Genomic DNA, 18360 nt, shown 5'->3' on the forward strand with positions numbered 1-18360 from the left:
ACCTAAATAATATATCTCACAAAAAGATTGTATTAAAAATAAAATGGAACCATTAGCATACTTCACTTTGAGACAAAATTTATATTTAACTAGATTAAAAAACTTGAAATTATGAGATAAAAGTCATTATTATAATGGAAAAACTTAACTTGTCATACATAAGGTAAAAAGGGTGTTGTTTTACATAACTATTTAGAAATTTTGATCAAAGTATGTTATAGACTTTTCATTAAGACCCTAAAAAGTCGTATCAAAGTCAGAAAATAGGCATCTGATGCCCCCTTTAATGGCATTTGGCAAACCCACTCCTATTGCATGACATTGGCAGGACAGCTGCAAGAATCGCCTCAAAAAACAGATCCTGATACTTGACATTGGCTTAGGACATCCCTAGAAGAAACTAAACTGATATTGATCTTTGGTAATGAACATCATTACCAGCAGAAAACATATGAAGCCATTAAAAAAATAATGGACTAGATTATAGATAATAGATTAATAAATTATAAAAGTATGAAAAATTATAACAACATTTAGGTTCTAGATGTGGGAATATATGTTCTTAATATATGTTCGATCACGCCCACCAGAGCAGCGATGACCAATCGGATCACAGCTTCAGCAGAATCACAACAGTGGACAGAGTCTGAGGAATGAAACATGATACTGAGATCAGAACGGCCGTCTATCCGAAGGCCGTCGGCCTGCTGATTCATCATCAAAGAAAAAGTGTCAGATTAAATGACGTTTACAGCAGTTAATCGGTTAATTTATGGTATCATTTTGAATAACTATTTATTCATTCATTCATTTTTAATAAGCCCTTTTTAACTGTCCTCTTATGTTGTTTTGAGAATGTAGAATGTAGGCCACTAATAAAGGGGCTCTGTAAATTTGTTTGTTGCAAATTAAAAGACAATGAAATTGAGATATTTATTTGTTGGGGTGATATTGCAGTCAGCTGACAACAAAGTTTCCCTTCTCAACAAGTTTCATATAAAATCTTTAAAAACAAATACCATTAACTATACTTTAATTTGCTTCAACAAAAAGGAAATTGAGCAAAAGTTGTGTGAGCGTGGATTAGTAATCTGGTCCCTTGGTATAAAGGAGAAAAATGTTTTTACAACAAACTGCGTTAATGCTTCGAAGCTTTTGACACAGTGCTCTCCTCGCCATCTGGTGGTCAATAAAAAATTTGGACACCAGCTGTATCATTCAGATTTTTTGTTCATTGGGATGTCATTGCAAGGTTTAATTGTCTATTTGATATGCATATGTGCCAGCAAAGCGGCATGTGTGTGTGGAGCGACACAGTTTCCCAAATGCATTTAGCCTTTTGCATTTAGCCTATATTTTGCAATAATATATATTTTTTTTCTCGCCAATGTGAGCTTTTGACAACAGAGGACGGCGTTTACAAACAGCACAAATGTTTGTGGTTAAAAAAGGACTTCTGTCTTTTTTTGGGCAGTGGTTGATCCCGCAAAGTGTTTTAATTTGTATTCAGTCACATACTTTCACGTCATTTTTTAATAGTAGTGCTATAATAAACAACGATACGCCACGTAAAGACACATACAGACATGCTGACTGATAAAAATATAACATTGCACTAAATGGATTGCGCTTTGTATTTGAGCCTTTGACATAAATAAATAAATAAATGTGTCTATGTTTGAGCCTAGCGTGACGTGTGATGTGAGGAAGTTTCGTTTTCACAGGTCACGTGACAGTCGAGCACAGAACACTGTTTTTCGAAGCACTAGTTTCAAAAACTCGAAACGTCGCGATGAGGTGATGCAGAAGGACTTTTTTATACAGTTGTTAGCGACTATTTTCTTTCTTTCTTTTTAACAAAATACGACATAAAGCTTCGACGCAGAGCTTGTGTTTTATTCACGCTGCAGATGTTGCTAATCTTGTTACTTTCACTTTGATTTCATCGACATTTCAATAGAATCCTCTTTTAATTTATTATTATTATTATTATTATTATTATTATTATTATTTCACAACGGGAAACAGATGAGGAACACAAGTACTTTTTTGTTGGGATGCATCTGCCTATTTTTCCTGCTTGGTAAGACATTTAGTATTTGTTACGGTCGCTTGTGATCACCGGGGAAAAACGGGATTCATTTCATGAAACTTAAACTCAGCTGTACTCTTCCATTGATTTATTTCTGTTTCATAAGTGCACAAATAGTTGTTTTAAATAGTTAAGGGTTTAGAATGTATTTATATAATTGTATATCGTTCTGACCGGTTCTAGCCTAACGATCCTGCAATCATTAGGCTCTGCAGTCCTGCAGAGAATCCTCTCCAATCCTAAATGATCACGTCTGAGGCTACTTTAAAGTTTTTTATTTATGTATTTATTTTTAATCAAAGCTTGAGCAGAACGCTGCAGGACTGTCGTTGGCCACTATGCCACGGCCAAAATGGCAACCTGGAAATAACAGTGGCCACCATTTTAATACGCTTTAACGACACGTAGACCGGAAGTATGAACGTAAACAATATGGAAAGGCATAGTTTTGTATTGTTCATTTGAGTATTATTTATTTGTTTGTTTGTAAAAAAGGTATTTTTGCACTATCGTTCACACACGTAAAGTTGGTTAATAACCCTCTATATAAAACCCTCTTATAAAAGTGCTGAAGGCCTGGTTTAAACAATTAATTAAAGGGGTCATGTGACGTTGCTAAAAAGAAAATCATTTTGTTTATTTGGTGTAATGCAATGTGTTTATGCGGTTTAAGAGCACCTACTTTTTCTGCTGAAAGGAGGTTTTGACCCGCTCTGAATTCAATGAATGATTGTGATTGTTGACTATCCAGGGGTGCATACACAGCAAAGGGAACTCAGCATTTACTTGATAAAATCAACATTCTTTGTATTATTTTAGTTGTGAAAATGAAGATTTTGTCCTACTAAGACATTTAAATGTTAAATGCTCTTCCATTTCCACCTATAATTACTTTATATTCAAAAAACACCTTTTGTACATGTACATTTGTAAAGAAGAAAATACCTTGTTTAGAAATCATCAATGACCCTAGTAATGAGGGTCTTATTGTTCTTCGTTTCAAAGCTTTACAGCAAATTTTGAGGAAGTGATCAGAAAGGTTTCTGATGCCTTCACCAAAGTAGTGTTTTTTTTTTGTGTTGTTTTGCCTATAATGCCAATATCATATATTTTACCTTTTAGAAAAGTTATCAAGCAACATACTTTTAAAGTCAAAAAAGAAGAATGTAAAAAGGCTGTTGGCTCATAATACCTCAATAAATCAATAGCTGAAATCATTAAATAACGCGACACAATTGATACAATTCTGTGCTTAGATGAACAGTTACAATCTAAGCATAACTTTGTGCAGACTGATGTTATTAAAACAGTGTTGATCTTTTCTAAATGTTTTGATTTTGTATATTTTATGCACATAAATTATGTTAGAATATGCCCTGATGGTGTGATCTCTATATAGTGTACAGTGATTGTTGTTGTATTTCTAATAAAACAAACAAACACACAAATCCTCATTAAACTAAAACTGAATGAAGTGTGAATTGTGCGGTCCACCTTTATCACACGATGCTCACTTGTAGCCTGTGGCTGATGGTCTACAAGTGAGATCTGTCCATCTTGTCTGCTCTTAATTCACTCCTCTGCAGATGACTGCTCTCAGCTTTTCAAATCAGACTTTTGATTGACTGGCTGATATTTCTTATTCTGTCCTTCTTTTAAGTCCCGCCCCTTTGAAAATTCTGTTTTGAAGTGTGTGAAGTCTGTGTATAATACACACCAGTAGCACTTGAGAGCAGACTGCAAAGGAACATCATTAGTTTTACTGAACGAGTGTGTAATTAGTGTAATATTCATCATGAAGACAAGAAAAGAGTTGTGTATAGAGAAAGGGGATAAAATATGAATCAGTGTGTGTTGAGTGTTGTGTGTTACATTATGAATACAGAAATATTTCTCATAATCTTTAGGTAGAAACATATTTCACTGCATTTTTCTGTTGTGTTTTTGTTTGGCTTATGATTGTTTGTTCATTTCTTCTTCAGGTTCATCTGGAGCTGGTGCAGATGAAGTGTCAGTGAATGAGGGAGATTCAGTCACTCTAAACACTGATGTTGAAACAAACCAACAAGAAGAGGTTGCATGGTATTTTAATAACACTCGCATCGCTAAAATCATTGGAGATCTCAGTTATATCTGCACTGATGTTCAGTGCATTGAAGGGACTGAGAGATTCAGAGACAGACTGAAGCTGGATCATCAGACTGGATCTCTGACCATCATGAACATCACAAACACAGACTCTGGAGATTATAGACTAGTGATCATCAGCAGCAGCAGCGGCAGTGAAAAGATCTTCAGAGTTGCTGTTAATGGTGAGTCATTTAATAAATGTTAATAAGGAGATTATACATGTTTTAAGTACATCATTTATATGTTTTCCCATTTACCTGTATATTCACATAAATGATATTGATAATTTCTTTAAAACACATTTAGTGTTAATTTGGAATTTGTAGATTTATTTGTGGCTTGGTGGAGTTGTTAATTTTAGAAAGGTTTGTGCAAGTTCATTCATGTTTAAAGTTCTCTCAGGTTATGCAGGTTTTTTTCATCAGCAGAGATCCTCCAGCAGATTTTGGTTTGTGTTTCAGATGTTCCTGCTGCTCGACGAGATGAAATGAAGACCAAGTCTGTAGTGGAGGGGGAATCTGTCACTTTACATCCTGGTGTAACAAAAAACCCAAATGTTGTGATGACGTGGTATTGTAATGAGACTCTCATCGCCGAAATCACTGGAGATCAGAGTAAGATCTGTTCAGATGTTCAGTGTAAAGAGAGATTCAGAGACAGACTGAAGCTGGATCATCAGACTGGATCTCTGACCATCATGAACACCAGAACCACAGACTCTGGTGAATATAAACTGGAGATCATCAGCAGTAGCAGCAGTGTTGTTGTCACCAGTTTAAAGAGCTTCAGCGTTTCTATCACCGGTGAGCATAATTCTATGCATTTCAGCGCATTTTTAAATACATTAATGTTTTATATCAATCCAAGAGAGATTTGACCCAATAGCAGCTTTTCCACCACTGGTCCAGTGCTAGCCAGGACTAACAATGAGCCACATGCAGCCTGTAGCCTCGGACTTTAGCTGGGAGGTCAAAATCAAGCTGCATTTCCACTGACAGAGCAGTGCTACTCTAAAAACCTGCCCTTAACACAGCTTCCAAAGCAAACATCACACAACCGTATTATTATTTCAACAGCCAAGGGAAATGAATTAAAACTAACTTTAACTTGACAGAAGCAGACGTTTGGTCCTAAGATAAAGACTTCAGGATGAATATTTTATCGCACTATATCAAACTATCACAATCCAAAGTTTCAAAATAAAGGTATTTTGTGTGAACTCGTACACAATCAGTGACCGACAATGAACTGAGGAAACCCACCAAGAACTTAAACGGATAGTTCACCCAAAAATAAAAATTCTGTCATTATTTACTCACCCTTGTGTCGTTCCAAACCTGTATGCGTTGCTTTCTTATGTTGAACATACAAGAAGATGTTTTGAAGATTGCTGGTAATCAAACAGTTAGTGGTTTCCATTGACTTCTATAGTATGTTTTTCTTTTCCTACTATTGAAGTCAATGAATAGTGCTGGTCTCGACTCGACTCGTTCTCACCACACTCGTTGTGGTTTTGACTTGGTCTTGATTTAGGTCTTCTTGACTACAACCCTTCTCTCTAATAATAATGTCTGTCTGTCTCCAGCTGTTCCAGGACTGTCTCCAGGAGCTATAGCAGGAATATGTGTTGCTCTGCTGCTCGTCGTCTGTGTGGTTGCTGGTGGTCTTGCTAAAAGGAAAGGTGAGAATTAAAGCTGATTTAACATGACACAAATATAAATTGAAGTGTGAAGAGAATTGTTAAAGGGGTCATATGATGTTGCTAAGAAGAACATTATTTTGTGTGTTTGGTGTAATGAAATGTCAAAAAACATTATTTTCCACATACTGTACATTATTGTTTCTCCTCTATGCCCCGCCTTCTGAAACGCATCGATTTTTACATTTACATTTTTATTTTACAAAGCTCATCGCTCTGGAAAGTGAGGCGTGCTGTGATTGGCCGAATACCTCAAGCGTGTGATGGAAATGTTAGGCCTCTTAACATATTGTAATGCCTTGTCTGGCTGGAGCGACAAGACATAAAAATAAAACCCATTATAACGTGATATTAACAAGATTTCTAGTTGTGTCTTCTTTTTGGAAGGACAAACAAATTAGTTTCGCTTTCTCAATAAAACGCACAGCGTCTATACGACAAATACGCAAATCGTCACGCAAATCTTCCCACATTGTGACGTAGATATGTGGGGGCTTGTTTAAACGAGCTGTTTGTTTTTTTTAGGGGCGGGGGGGGGGGCGTGGTAGAGTCTTAACTTTAAAGAACATCTCTTTGGATTTGAGACTTTAGTCTTTGCAACTTTACAGATCTTCTTTATTCACCAAGAGCTTGTAACACTCCAAAGAGAAAGGACAAGTTGAAAACGCATCATTCGACCTCTTTAAAATGTGTAAATATGCATATTCTAATGAAACAAAACAATGTACGTTTAATTCAAGCTTGGGTGTTTTTTTTTTTTTTTTCAAACATGATTATGTATGCAGCAAAATAATCAGGTGAAACATCAAAATATTTTTACTATTTACAAAGTAGCATTCTCTGGTCTCTCATGTTTTTGTGTTAGTGTAACTAATGCATTAATCAAGTTTTTTTGTGAATATCTGTCTTCTTTCAGGGGAATTATGTGCTCCAAATCAAGACAGCCAATGACGAAGCTGCCAAAAATTTGGGAGGCCAAGTATCAATATCTTCATCAGTGTTGGGTATAGTTAATTTGGAAAGTAGTTAGTTAGGTTACAACGTTACCATCAATTAAAAGTAATCAGTTATGATACAGCGTTACCTATTCATAAAAGTAACGCGTTAGAGTACTCATGTGTTACCAAAAATTAAAAGCCGTTTGCAGCGGCTCACACATGACAGACACAGCCCCCGGCCCCTTTAAATGCACCTAGAAGTCGTGACTTCCGACAATGAATAACGTCAGTCATCCGACTAAATTAACAATGCAGGATAACAATAACAGGAAAGACAGTCAGCAATAGGCTATTCCACATGGCGTTTTAATTTTTTATTATCACAGAACATATTATTAATCAAAATTTGCACCTACCCAGCCCGGGTAGCCTAGGCTACTGTATATTATGAGCACCACAAGATAACTCCTGATTTTTCTTTAACTTTAAATAATCCAGTTATCAAAGTACAAGTATGCTTACTTGTAAACACAACCTTAAACAGGCTTGCAGATTTAAATCCATTTAGAAATGATGAACAACCAGCCAGCCAACGATCTAACAGAAATTAACAGCTGCCTGTCAAACAAAAATGATAACAAACCAAATTAAATCCTTCACTGCCACACAGGCAAATGACAAATCGCTTAATAGCCGAACTAATTATTATTAAAGTGTCACTCACAGTCACAAGCCTAAATTCGCTTTAACACAGTCCTCTTACATTTACTCTTCAAAGTAGTGATTAAAACGTAGCGTTAAATTTGAGGTAGAATTTTTGGCGGTCGACAGAAGCTTTTCACCAACGCAGAGTGTGCATTTTACCGTTATGTTCTTTTCTTTTTCGTTGACAAATTGAAAATAATGTGCGTACTTCCATAAACCAAACGCTGTCCTCTCTGCCATCTTGCCGGGAGTAAAAAAAAAAAAAAAACCCACACACACAGGGTCAGGCGCAGGGCACAGACGTATCACAGCCATTGACTTTACGATCACAGAGCTTCGGCTCCGCTGATACATCCGCAGGTGGCACAGTAGACCTAGGCCTACTTTCCTTTCCTTAAAATAACGGATTACTTTTTTTTTTTTAAATAACGAAGTTACTGATTACTTACGCACGAAACTAACGCGTTAAGTTACTCATTTCAGGAAAAAAGTAATTAGAGTACTCTTACCCACAACACTGATCTTCATTACCATAAGCTTATCATGATTTACTATAAGCTTTGTATTTACAAATAGGATGTTAGACAGCACATTTATATATCATTGCTTCTGCATTTGTCTCTCTCTGACACACATTAATTAAGCTGCTTGTACAGGAATCTAGTTCTTGCACATTTCTCAACTAGAACCACTCTCTTTACTTGTTCATTTCATGTGTTAGTTCAATACTAAAGTATAGGCCAGCTGCGATGAAGCAATCCTTTCGCTCATGGTTAGCATCTTAAGAAGCTGTCTACATAGTGCCAAGCAAGCTCGCTTCATAATACATTTGACAATACAAGTTGACAAGTAATAACACTATTACATGCAGTTGGTGAGACCAATTATACTCTTCAAACTTGTGTTATTTTGTAGTTTATTAAAGAGCGAAAAAACTAACAAACAACAAAAAAAAAACAGTAAAAATAGGATTTGGTTCAAAAAATTTCAAAACTGAATAGTGTTAGATTTATTTGATTGTATTATAGTATTTGGTTTCCAAAAACCAAACCAAAACTACGCAGTGTACCAACTTCTGACCAATATCACTCCAGTGAAGTGAAACACTGTCTGCCAGACTACAAACTGTGATCTCAACCTTAATACACACTGACTGAACTGCATAATTAGGACGTCCACGTAGTATTTCTTGAATTCAATCAGTTTCATAGCAGCATACTTAATTAAGTTTATATGCAGATATTTTATATACTACAAATCCATTGTCTTCCCTCCCAACAGTATGCAATCTCATTAACTATTTATCTGGATGTTTGGCTTCTTTATTGGTACATTCCAAGATGCTGCCTATCAACGGTTTACTTCACGAAAGTGCCAGAACAAACTCCTTCTCTCCTCCAGTAGTGCAATTATAAAATTTTATTTGAAGAACAAAAGGCTGTGTATAAAACGAACTACGAGTTAGAATGCATACATTTTTACTCCTAATCAAACATAATCCTATGTTTTATAATTAATGAACCAGAGAGTCAAAACTAATTTCACACTATTGGCCGGGTTATAAAAAAGTAGTAAAACACTTTAATCATAATATAAACAGCATATCATATTGCAAAATGTTTAGAATCACAATAAAATTGTTTTGTTGTTTAGGAAATGTGATATGTCGAATAATATGTCTTATACATTTTAAAATAAAACATGAGCCCTGATTAAACACTGCTTCAAACAAACACAAATAAACTGTAGGCTACATCAGTAATAAAATGAGGAACAAACTGACACATTAACTGAGCAATAAGTGCTAAACCTGTTTTATTTCAGCTGTTAAAGTGCAGTCACCAGCACAGAACACTAGAAGATCGATTAATGCACTTCTTGTCTGTTTACTTGAATACATCACCTAAGATGGGCATTTTCAGACAGGGTCATGCTCTGAAACATGAGCTTTCTGTGTGTACAGATATGCAACAACAACAAAAAAAAATAAAAAAAAAATAAGGCAGCTGTGAAACAATATCCAAGTACCACTGATGTTGTTGATGTTACGGTTGTGTCGCCATTTACAGGTTTACCTGAAGGGAATAATTTATATATTTTAATACATGAATTCCTGAATGTTATGTGTGGTTATTTTTTTTCTAATTCTACACTTTTCTGTGAAAAACATAAGCACAGGTGCTGTGATAAATGTTGAAGCACAATTTCCACACTGTTTTTATTTTTTATTATTATATTCTTAAGGTACTACAGGTCAAGTTGTAATGTTGAATGTAATCCATTTTAATGAGCATTATGATATTTATGAGAGGCTAGCTATCCTGCACTTTTTCTCATTTGTCAAGTGTTTTGTCCATTTCATTGCCTTTTTCTGTTCTGTTTATGAAGCTATTTTAGATATGTTGCATTTCCTCAGTGTTTTTTATGTATATATATTATGTAGTTATTGTGTGCTGCTGTGTATATTCTGTGCAATACTGTCACATTTTCTGGGATGTCATTCATGGAAAGCTTTAAGAGGAATTTTTTAATGTAATTAGATTTGCCAGTCAATCAAATCTGATCCCATTCAGAAATAATGATATCTGCCTTCAGAACATATCACTGATCACTCAGCTTCAGAGATCAGTGCAAGATTGATGTTTTAATACATGGGTTAGAAATTTCATGATGCTGATTTTTGTGTCGTAAATGTTACAAAGACATTGTCATGCCAGAGTTGAAGGACTGAAATTGACTGTCAAAAATCACAAATTGTTTTTGCATTACTATTTTATGATGAGCTTGTTAGACCCATGTTCATGTAAAATTAAAACAAGTGAGATTCACTCTCAATGGCTGATTTGTTCACTTGTTTGTCATGATTTTAGAGTTTGTTATCAGAAATAACTGAACTGAACTTCTACTGAATCATTTACAGTGTTGCTGCTAACACATTACAATCAACTGAAGTTACTTAATCAGATGTGTTACAAGTAACACATTACATTTAAATTCACAACACATTATCTGAGTTGCACACAGGTAATCTAAATGTGGCAAAAAGATTATACCAGTGTTGTGAAAATTATGGTGATATTGGAAACTGTACTAAATGAATGCACAGTCACTATTTAAACTGAATAGAGATGACATCACTGAATTCAATGATGAACTTCCTTTAACTGTCATTTTGCATTATTGACACACTGTTTTGCTAATGAATGTCGTTCAGTTGCTTTGACGCAATGCATTTTGTTTAAAACGCTATATAAATAAAGGTGACTTGATTTGACCATATTGGAACCATTCTGAACAACTTCATAAACTGAAAACTCACAAACTAAAGAACGAATAATCACAAACCTGTATATTTCTTACTATTATCATGTCCAAAAGTAACAAAAAAGTAGACCTTACAATTTATACAGTAGATCAGATTTGAGAATATCAGATTTATTGCATACAGTACAACAGTAAAAAAAAAATAAAAAATACCACAAATACCATTTAGTCTCAAATACAATTTCTAACTTCAGGTTAGAGGGAGGGGGGATATGGATCAGGAGGAGAAAATTATTTAAATGTCTTATTGACATAGGGTTAATGAGCAGAATATAAATACACGTAAAATTACATGATGTTACACACTCTTGTACAGTATGGTATGCACCTAAAAATTCCCTCTAATCTGATGGGAGTAACACTTTTTTTTTTTGTTTATTAATACCAAAACACGTATACAACAAACACATAACCACAAAAACCCTTAAAACCAAAGAGGACAACAAAAATAATAATAAACATAAATAATATAAATAAATAAATATAATGAGGCAGAAAGTAAATAAATAAATGAATTAATGGAAACAAACAAATAAACCAGAGGGCGGAAATTATACAGGGTTAAACATTTAATTTTTTTTTACCCATCAAAGATTAAAAAGAAAATGACAGTACTGGCAACTTTTCACACAAAAATGTACACTTGAATAAAAACATTGGCAAGTATAATAAAAAGATTAACAATAGGCCTATACTGAATCCAAAGGTTAGAGTTATAATAAATGAAAATAATATAAAAAAATGTTGATACATAATTTAACATTTGTTTTATCTGAGAGATAGGTACATAACTCTTCAAAAAAAAAAGTACAATGGTCTCTTCTATATCACAGAAAGTTTTAGTCTTCAGTATTTTGCTTATACTTAAGTACTCTGTTACAAGGGTAGCATCTATCTCATATTTTATTAAATGTGACTTCTTTTATTTTGTACAATGCCATCCATTTAAAAGAAGAAGCTGGAATAGATTTTCTGTTGATATGATTTCGAACAAAGCAGTTATTGAATTTGTTCTCAACAATCAAAATCCCTTCTACTGAGACAGAATTGTTAGACGTATAAACAGAAACAAGATTAAAGCTTTGCTCCCAATGCCTCGTGTATTTCTTGAATGTAGTAAGTATGAACGAGAAAGAGGAAAACAATTATAGTAGCTTTTAATGAAATGGGAAAGTGAAAGAAATAGTAAAGTATTCTTTGATTTTATAAGAGAGACGAGGTTGATAAATAGAATTTCAGGAGCAGAAGGTGGCGGTAATGCGACTATTTGCGTTGGTACCAGCCGCCGTTAAAAATCAAGAAGAAGAAAAGGAAAAAGAAGGAAGATTAAAAAGGTTTATGGAGTGTTTTTTTTTTTTTTTTTCGTTCACATTGTGTGTATTCTTCTTGCCTGGTAAAACATTTGATACTTTCACTTTTCTATAAACGACAAAGTAATAAATGGCAAAACTGCGAATTATGCTGCATGGCGACTGCATGCAGTAGTTATTATATAACAATTCAGTTTCTTTGGTCTTTTTATACAGTAGGTGAACGTTAACTCAAACTCGACCAGAGCTCGTCATATTACCATAAATTACAAGGGGTCAACTTGTTAGCCGTTTTAATCGGTTATATCATGCGATAACTTTTTTCAGCTTTAGTCGGAGATTTTATTGCTCATCTTTCTGATGAGTGAATGTGTGAAACAATTATGCTTTTCTTAAGCTTTTTTAATGATTATTTTTTGCTGAATAATTATGTCCCACTACCCCAGGCATGGTTCGTAATTATATTTTGCTCTTTAAGATGTTTTTTAAGTGTTATTACGGCCAGAGTGACAGTGACACAGGGAGATTCTGTCACTCTACACACTAATGTTACTACAACAAAACAAGATGAGATTTTATGGTATTTTAATGACATCCGCATCGCTGTGATCACTGGAGATCTCAGCAGGATCTGTACAGATGTTCAGTGTAATGAAGACACTGAGAGATTCAGAGACAGACTGAATCTAGAGAAGCAAACCGGATCCCTGACGATCACAGACATCAACACTACAGACACTGGACTTTATCAACTGAAGATCTTCAGTAGCAGCAGCTTCAGAGAAAAGACCTTCAGTGTTACTGTTCCTGGTGAGACATTTAATAAAACATTCATCTTTGAAACAAAATGCATTCACTAATGTTGTGTTTCATGCTGAAAGTCAAGATAGAGCATCTGCCAAAAAATATCTTTCAAGCAGCTGTCGGTTTGTGTTTCAGATTCTCCTGATAAAGTGAAGAGAATATCAGTGAAGGATGGAGAATCTGTCACTTTTGATCCTGGTGTCACACAAAACACAAATTATGTGATGACGTGGTATTTTAATAACTCTCTCATCGCTGAAATCACTGGAGATCAGAGTAAGATCTGTACTGATGTTCAGTGTAAAGAGAGATTCAGAGACAGACTGAAGCTGGATCATCAGACTGGATCTCTGATCATCATGAACACCAGAACCACAGACTCTGGAGAATATACACTAAAGATCATCAGCCACATCTTTCAGAACAGCGTCAGCATCACCAGTTTGAAAACATTCATTTTTACTGTCATTGGTGAGTAAAATTTTGTCTTAAAAGGGCTTTTTCCTTCAAGCAATTTTAAAATACATTTTGAAATGTTTAAATAATCCCAGTTACTGAGTAAGCTTTGAATCATTATTATTACACACAACTGAGGTGTCCTTGACCGCATACTTGCTACATTCACACTGTCAGTGTTTGGGACTGACACTAAAGAAAACTAGTTGTCCAGTTCAGTTTTGTTCATACAGCATGACTTTTATGGAGCCTCAATAAAGATAAATGCACTCACTACATTCACATATGCACACATAGGATTCATACATGCACACACATGATTCATAAACACACACACAGGATACACAAATGCGCACACAATTTACAAATGCACACACAAAATTTAAAAAGCTCAGAAGATTCACAAATGCATACAAAATACACAAATTCACACAAAATTCAGAAATACACACACAATTCAGAAATGCAAACAACATTTACAAATGCACAGGACAAGATTCAGAAATGTATTTCTGATGCACACACACACATATCTTGATTTACAAACTGCTTGCGGTCTGTGAACTTCACTGCATTTGCGTGTGAATTTTGAGACTCCCCTGACTTGGCTCGACACACAAATGCCTTTTTTTAAACAGGGAATGATCTGCAACCAATCAGATATCTCCCTTCTTTTAGCCAATCACAAGAATGCACCCCACGTGGGGGATTGTTTACTTATAAGCCAATCACATGAACGTGTTCACACAGCGCGCTATGCCTGTGGTGTGGCATATTATAGCCTACTTCTTTCTGCAATTGTATGAAAATACAGATGTTTAGATTACAATTCAGGTTTATTTTTTAGTATTTTTTACAAAATATAAATTAAAAAAATGTCTCAATACATATAGCCCAGTGACTGCAGAAAAAAAAAATGCAATAGGCAATTATTTCATTTTATTGAAATATTTTAATGAAAGTAAAAAAAAAAAAAAATTACACCTTTTTGAATATTTAAATATATCTAAATATTCTTTTGGATGCAATATATAAGTCACTTTAATTATAATATTCGGTCCCTACATGAAGAGAGAGTCAGTGGTCCGCTGCGAGAGGAAAGTGACTCTCCGGCTGCGCAAAGTGAGTCGCCGGCTGCGTGAGGAAAGTGAGTCGTTCGCTGAGGAAAGTGAGTTTTGATCGCTGCGTGAGGAAAGTGAATCGTTCGCTCAACTTCGCTGTGTGAGGAAAGTGAATCGTTCGCTGCGTGAGGAAAGTGAGTCATTCGCTGCGTGAGGAAAGTGAGTCGTTCGCTGCATGACTCATGAGGGAAGTGAATCGTTCGCTGAGGAAAGTGAGTCGTTCGCTGCGAGAGGAAAGTGACTCTCCGGCTGCGGAAAGTGAGTCTCCTGCTGTGCAAAGTGGGTGTCCGGCTGCGCAAGAGTCACTTTCCAAGGGAAGTCGTGGCCTAATGGTTAGAGAGTCGGACTCGCAATCGAAGGGTTGTGAGTTCGAGTCTTGGGCCGGCAGGAATTGTGGGTGGGGGGAGTGCATGTACAGTTCTCTCTCCACCTTCAATACCACGACTGAGGTACCCTTGAGCAAGGCACCGAACCCCCAACTGCTCCCCGGGCGCCGCAGCATTAATGGCTGCCCACTGCTCCGGGTGTGTGTTCACAGTGTGTGTGTGTGTTCACTGCTCTGTGTGTGTGCACTCTGGATGGGTTAAATGCAGAGCACAAATTCTGAGTATGGGTCACCATACTTGGCTGAATGTCACGTCACTTTCACTTTCTCACTTTCAAAGTGAGTCGCCGGCTGCGTGAGGAAAGTGAGTCGTTCGCTGCCCGAGGAAAGTGAGTCGTTTGCTGAGGAAAAGTGAATCGCCGGCTGCGTGAGGAAAGTGAATCGGTCATTCCCTGTTTAAAAAAAGGCATTTGTGTGTCAAGCCAAGTCAGGGGAGTCTCAAAATTCACACACAAATGCAGTGAAGTTCACAGACCGCAAGCAGTTTGTAAATCAAGATATGTGAATTTTGTGTGCATTTGTGAATCTTCTGTGCTTTTTATATTTTGTGTGTGCATTTGTGAATTTTGTGATTTTGCGATTATGTGTGTGCATGTATGAATCCTATGTGTGCATATGTGAATGTAGTGTGTGCATTTATCTTTATTGAGACTCTTTTGGCTCCATAGGCTTTTACCAAAAATGCAGTTGTGACTCCTGAAACTGTACTGGTATGAGTTTGGTTCTAGAATGTGGTGTTCCCTTTGTGCTCTCACATATATAAAAATAGTTATTAAAGAATAACTTTTGTTTTTGCCCTTGGAAGCATGTGCTTAATGGTGTAGTGACTTGTTAATTTCTTAATGGTAAATATCTTAAATACAGTATTTCAAATATGACCAACATTGATGTAACTACCGATTATCGTTCTCAATGTCCTTTTCTGTTTCAGATTCAGGTCTGTCTTCAGCTGCTGTAGCAGGAATATGTGTTGGTGTTGTTCTGTTGTTCGTGACTGCAGCAGCTGTTGGTGTGATTTACTATCTCAAGCGTCCTCGAGCAGGACAGAATGGTGAGTATTACATTCAGATGATTTAACAAGATGGAAAAAGTGTGAAAGGAATCTTTAAAATATGTAAAAGTATTTCTACTCAAAGTAATGTGTGTTTAATTGAGTTTTGTTATTGTTCAAACAGACACCGCAGCACGAGCCAGTTATCAGGTGAGTTTTTTTTTGTTTTGTTTTTTTTTTTATTTACTTGTTTAACCAGGAAGGTCCCATTGATATACAAGATCTCTTCTACCAGAGGGTCCAGGTCAAGACAGGCAGCAAAAGTCAAAGTTACAAAGAAATACACATCACCACACAATGAACAAACATAAAACACAATTTTCTAAAAACAATACAACTCCTAGTCAGTTATTAAAACGTGTACACTGTTCAATATAAACCGATTTTAAAATATTTATAAACATAGCAAGAGATGGTACAGATTCCATATGTAATGTACCTTGAAGCTCATTCAGAAATCGGCATCTTAAGAAAGAGTTTATCTGTTGATCTGGTATTATAAATATTTGTGCAATATGTCAACAAATTAGATATGTACTGTGGTAATTTACCCAATAAAGCTTTTTAAATAAAATTTAACATGTTTTTTTTTTACTCCTCAAGCGCAATACTATGAGATACTATGTACACTGAAGTCTATTTACACTGAGGAAGAGAACATTTCTGTACATCAAGAAAAAGCATAACTACATTAACCCTCTGTGAATCTGTGTTTTATTACAGATGGAGAATTTACATGGCTAATCCCCTAATCCGTCTGATCCTATGTTGATGAACAATGCTAATGTGACGTCCCCTGATGAGATTGATGGCTGCCAGTGAGATATCACTGTAACATCACTAGTACCAGTACAAGTCAATTTTTACCTCAAACACCACTGTAGAACTGAATTAATTCAACTGAAGCAATAATTGAGGAGACATGTAAACCAGCAAAAGAACAAAGGTCTCTAGAGATTGTATATTTCTGCTAACCAGTTTTGGGGTAGTTACTCAAAACATTTAATTTGTTACTAGTTACTTCTGTAAATTGTAATGAGATGACTTTACAGTTACCGCATTTGAAAAGTAACTTTACTACTTATTACTTTACTTTCCTTTTTTAGGGCCCTATAAAATCTGTTTTATTTTTTCTCAACTCCTTTTGAATGGTTACATTTAATTGTATTCATCAAAAAGCATGTCTAATTAATTTAAATCATAACACTTTTATACATTTTCACCTCAATTTATTACAAGTTTAACAAAAATTACATGTTTAGGGCCCTATGTAATGTTTTATTTTTTCTTCACCATATGTTTTATGTTTTTTTTAGAATGTGTAATTATTTAAATGCATAAAATGTATTAAATATTTCTTAAAATAGCCTTATGAAATGTTTTTCCCCTCAGAAATTCTGTATCTTTATCAAATGAAGGCATAAAACATTCATTAAGATTTTCTTTTAAAGATTAATTGCATTTCTTTTTTCTTCTTCTGAGAAATATATTTTCAATCTGAGTATGAACAATAAACACAAACTATGCAGCATAAAGTAAAAACAATTGCACAGATTGTCTTCAACAATACAGTGCAATAACAGTGCAAATGATTCACAAACTACACACAAAATGAGTGAGAAATATTCAAAGTGGAACAGAAAAAAAATTGTGCAACTATCTTTATGAACTGTATAATGATTTAATTATCATACATACTATACAAAAAATGATCGATCCGTTGGCTTGTAATCTGTGTCACAATCGATTTTACTGGGACATTTTACCCAAGACATAAAGTGCTGTATACGGATCTAAAGATCCTGAAACAGGACACACAGCAGCAGCAATATATGTTCCAACGTTCAGGTATAGAATATCAAAAATAACATCTAATCATCTGTCAGTTTATACCACAGAAATGATTGCCATATTTTTGGCTCTTCAGTAGGTTGAAGACATTAATATACCGGAAGTAGTAATATGTTGAGACTCGTTTTCAGCACTATCAAGTTTAAAGAGTGGAAAATCCTCAACTAGACAAGACATTTTGTCAGACATTTTACAAATTTTATTCAGAATACAATCAAAAACAATTATTTATTTTGTATGGATACCTGCACGTATAGAAGGTAATGAAGTGGTGGATCAGATAGCGAAAAAAAAAAAAAACATTAAAACGTCCAGACATAGAATTTAATAGTCCACTGAGTAAATTAGAAATAAAAGGGCTAATTAAAAAAGCATTAAAATATATGTGGCAAATTAAATGGGATGGTGAGAATAAAGGACGGCATTTATATAATATTCAAAGAACAGTTGGAAATGAAAGGAGAATTTGTGGGAAAAGAAAGGAAGACCGCATA

The 18360-nt window shown here is 35.1% G+C and overlaps 2 protein-coding genes across 2 annotated transcripts; both read left to right on the plus strand.

Moving 5' to 3' along the window:
* The first annotated feature begins 3887 nt into the window (after nt 1-3887).
* On the plus strand, nt 3888-5914 carry LOC113040796 (uncharacterized). The gene is made up of 4 exons (XM_026199047.1): nt 3888-3909; nt 4075-4404; nt 4684-5025; nt 5808-5914. Exons 1-4 carry the CDS (start codon nt 3888-3890, stop codon nt 5912-5914), a joined length of 801 nt encoding a protein of 266 aa, XP_026054832.1.
* A 6569-nt stretch (nt 5915-12483) lies between these two features.
* Nucleotides 12484-16962, plus strand: LOC113039543 (uncharacterized). Its single transcript, XM_026197447.1, has 5 exons — nt 12484-13008; nt 13138-13473; nt 15896-16015; nt 16140-16165; nt 16739-16962. The coding sequence occupies exons 1-5, from the start codon at nt 12567-12569 to the stop codon at nt 16757-16759; spliced, it is 945 nt and encodes a 314-aa protein (XP_026053232.1). The 5' UTR covers nt 12484-12566; the 3' UTR covers nt 16760-16962.
* Nucleotides 16963-18360: the final 1398 nt, after the last annotated feature.

The sequence above is a fragment of the Carassius auratus genome, chromosome 22 (genome assembly GCF_003368295.1).
Source record: "Carassius auratus strain Wakin chromosome 22, ASM336829v1, whole genome shotgun sequence".
NCBI lineage: Eukaryota > Metazoa > Chordata > Actinopteri > Cypriniformes > Cyprinidae > Carassius > Carassius auratus.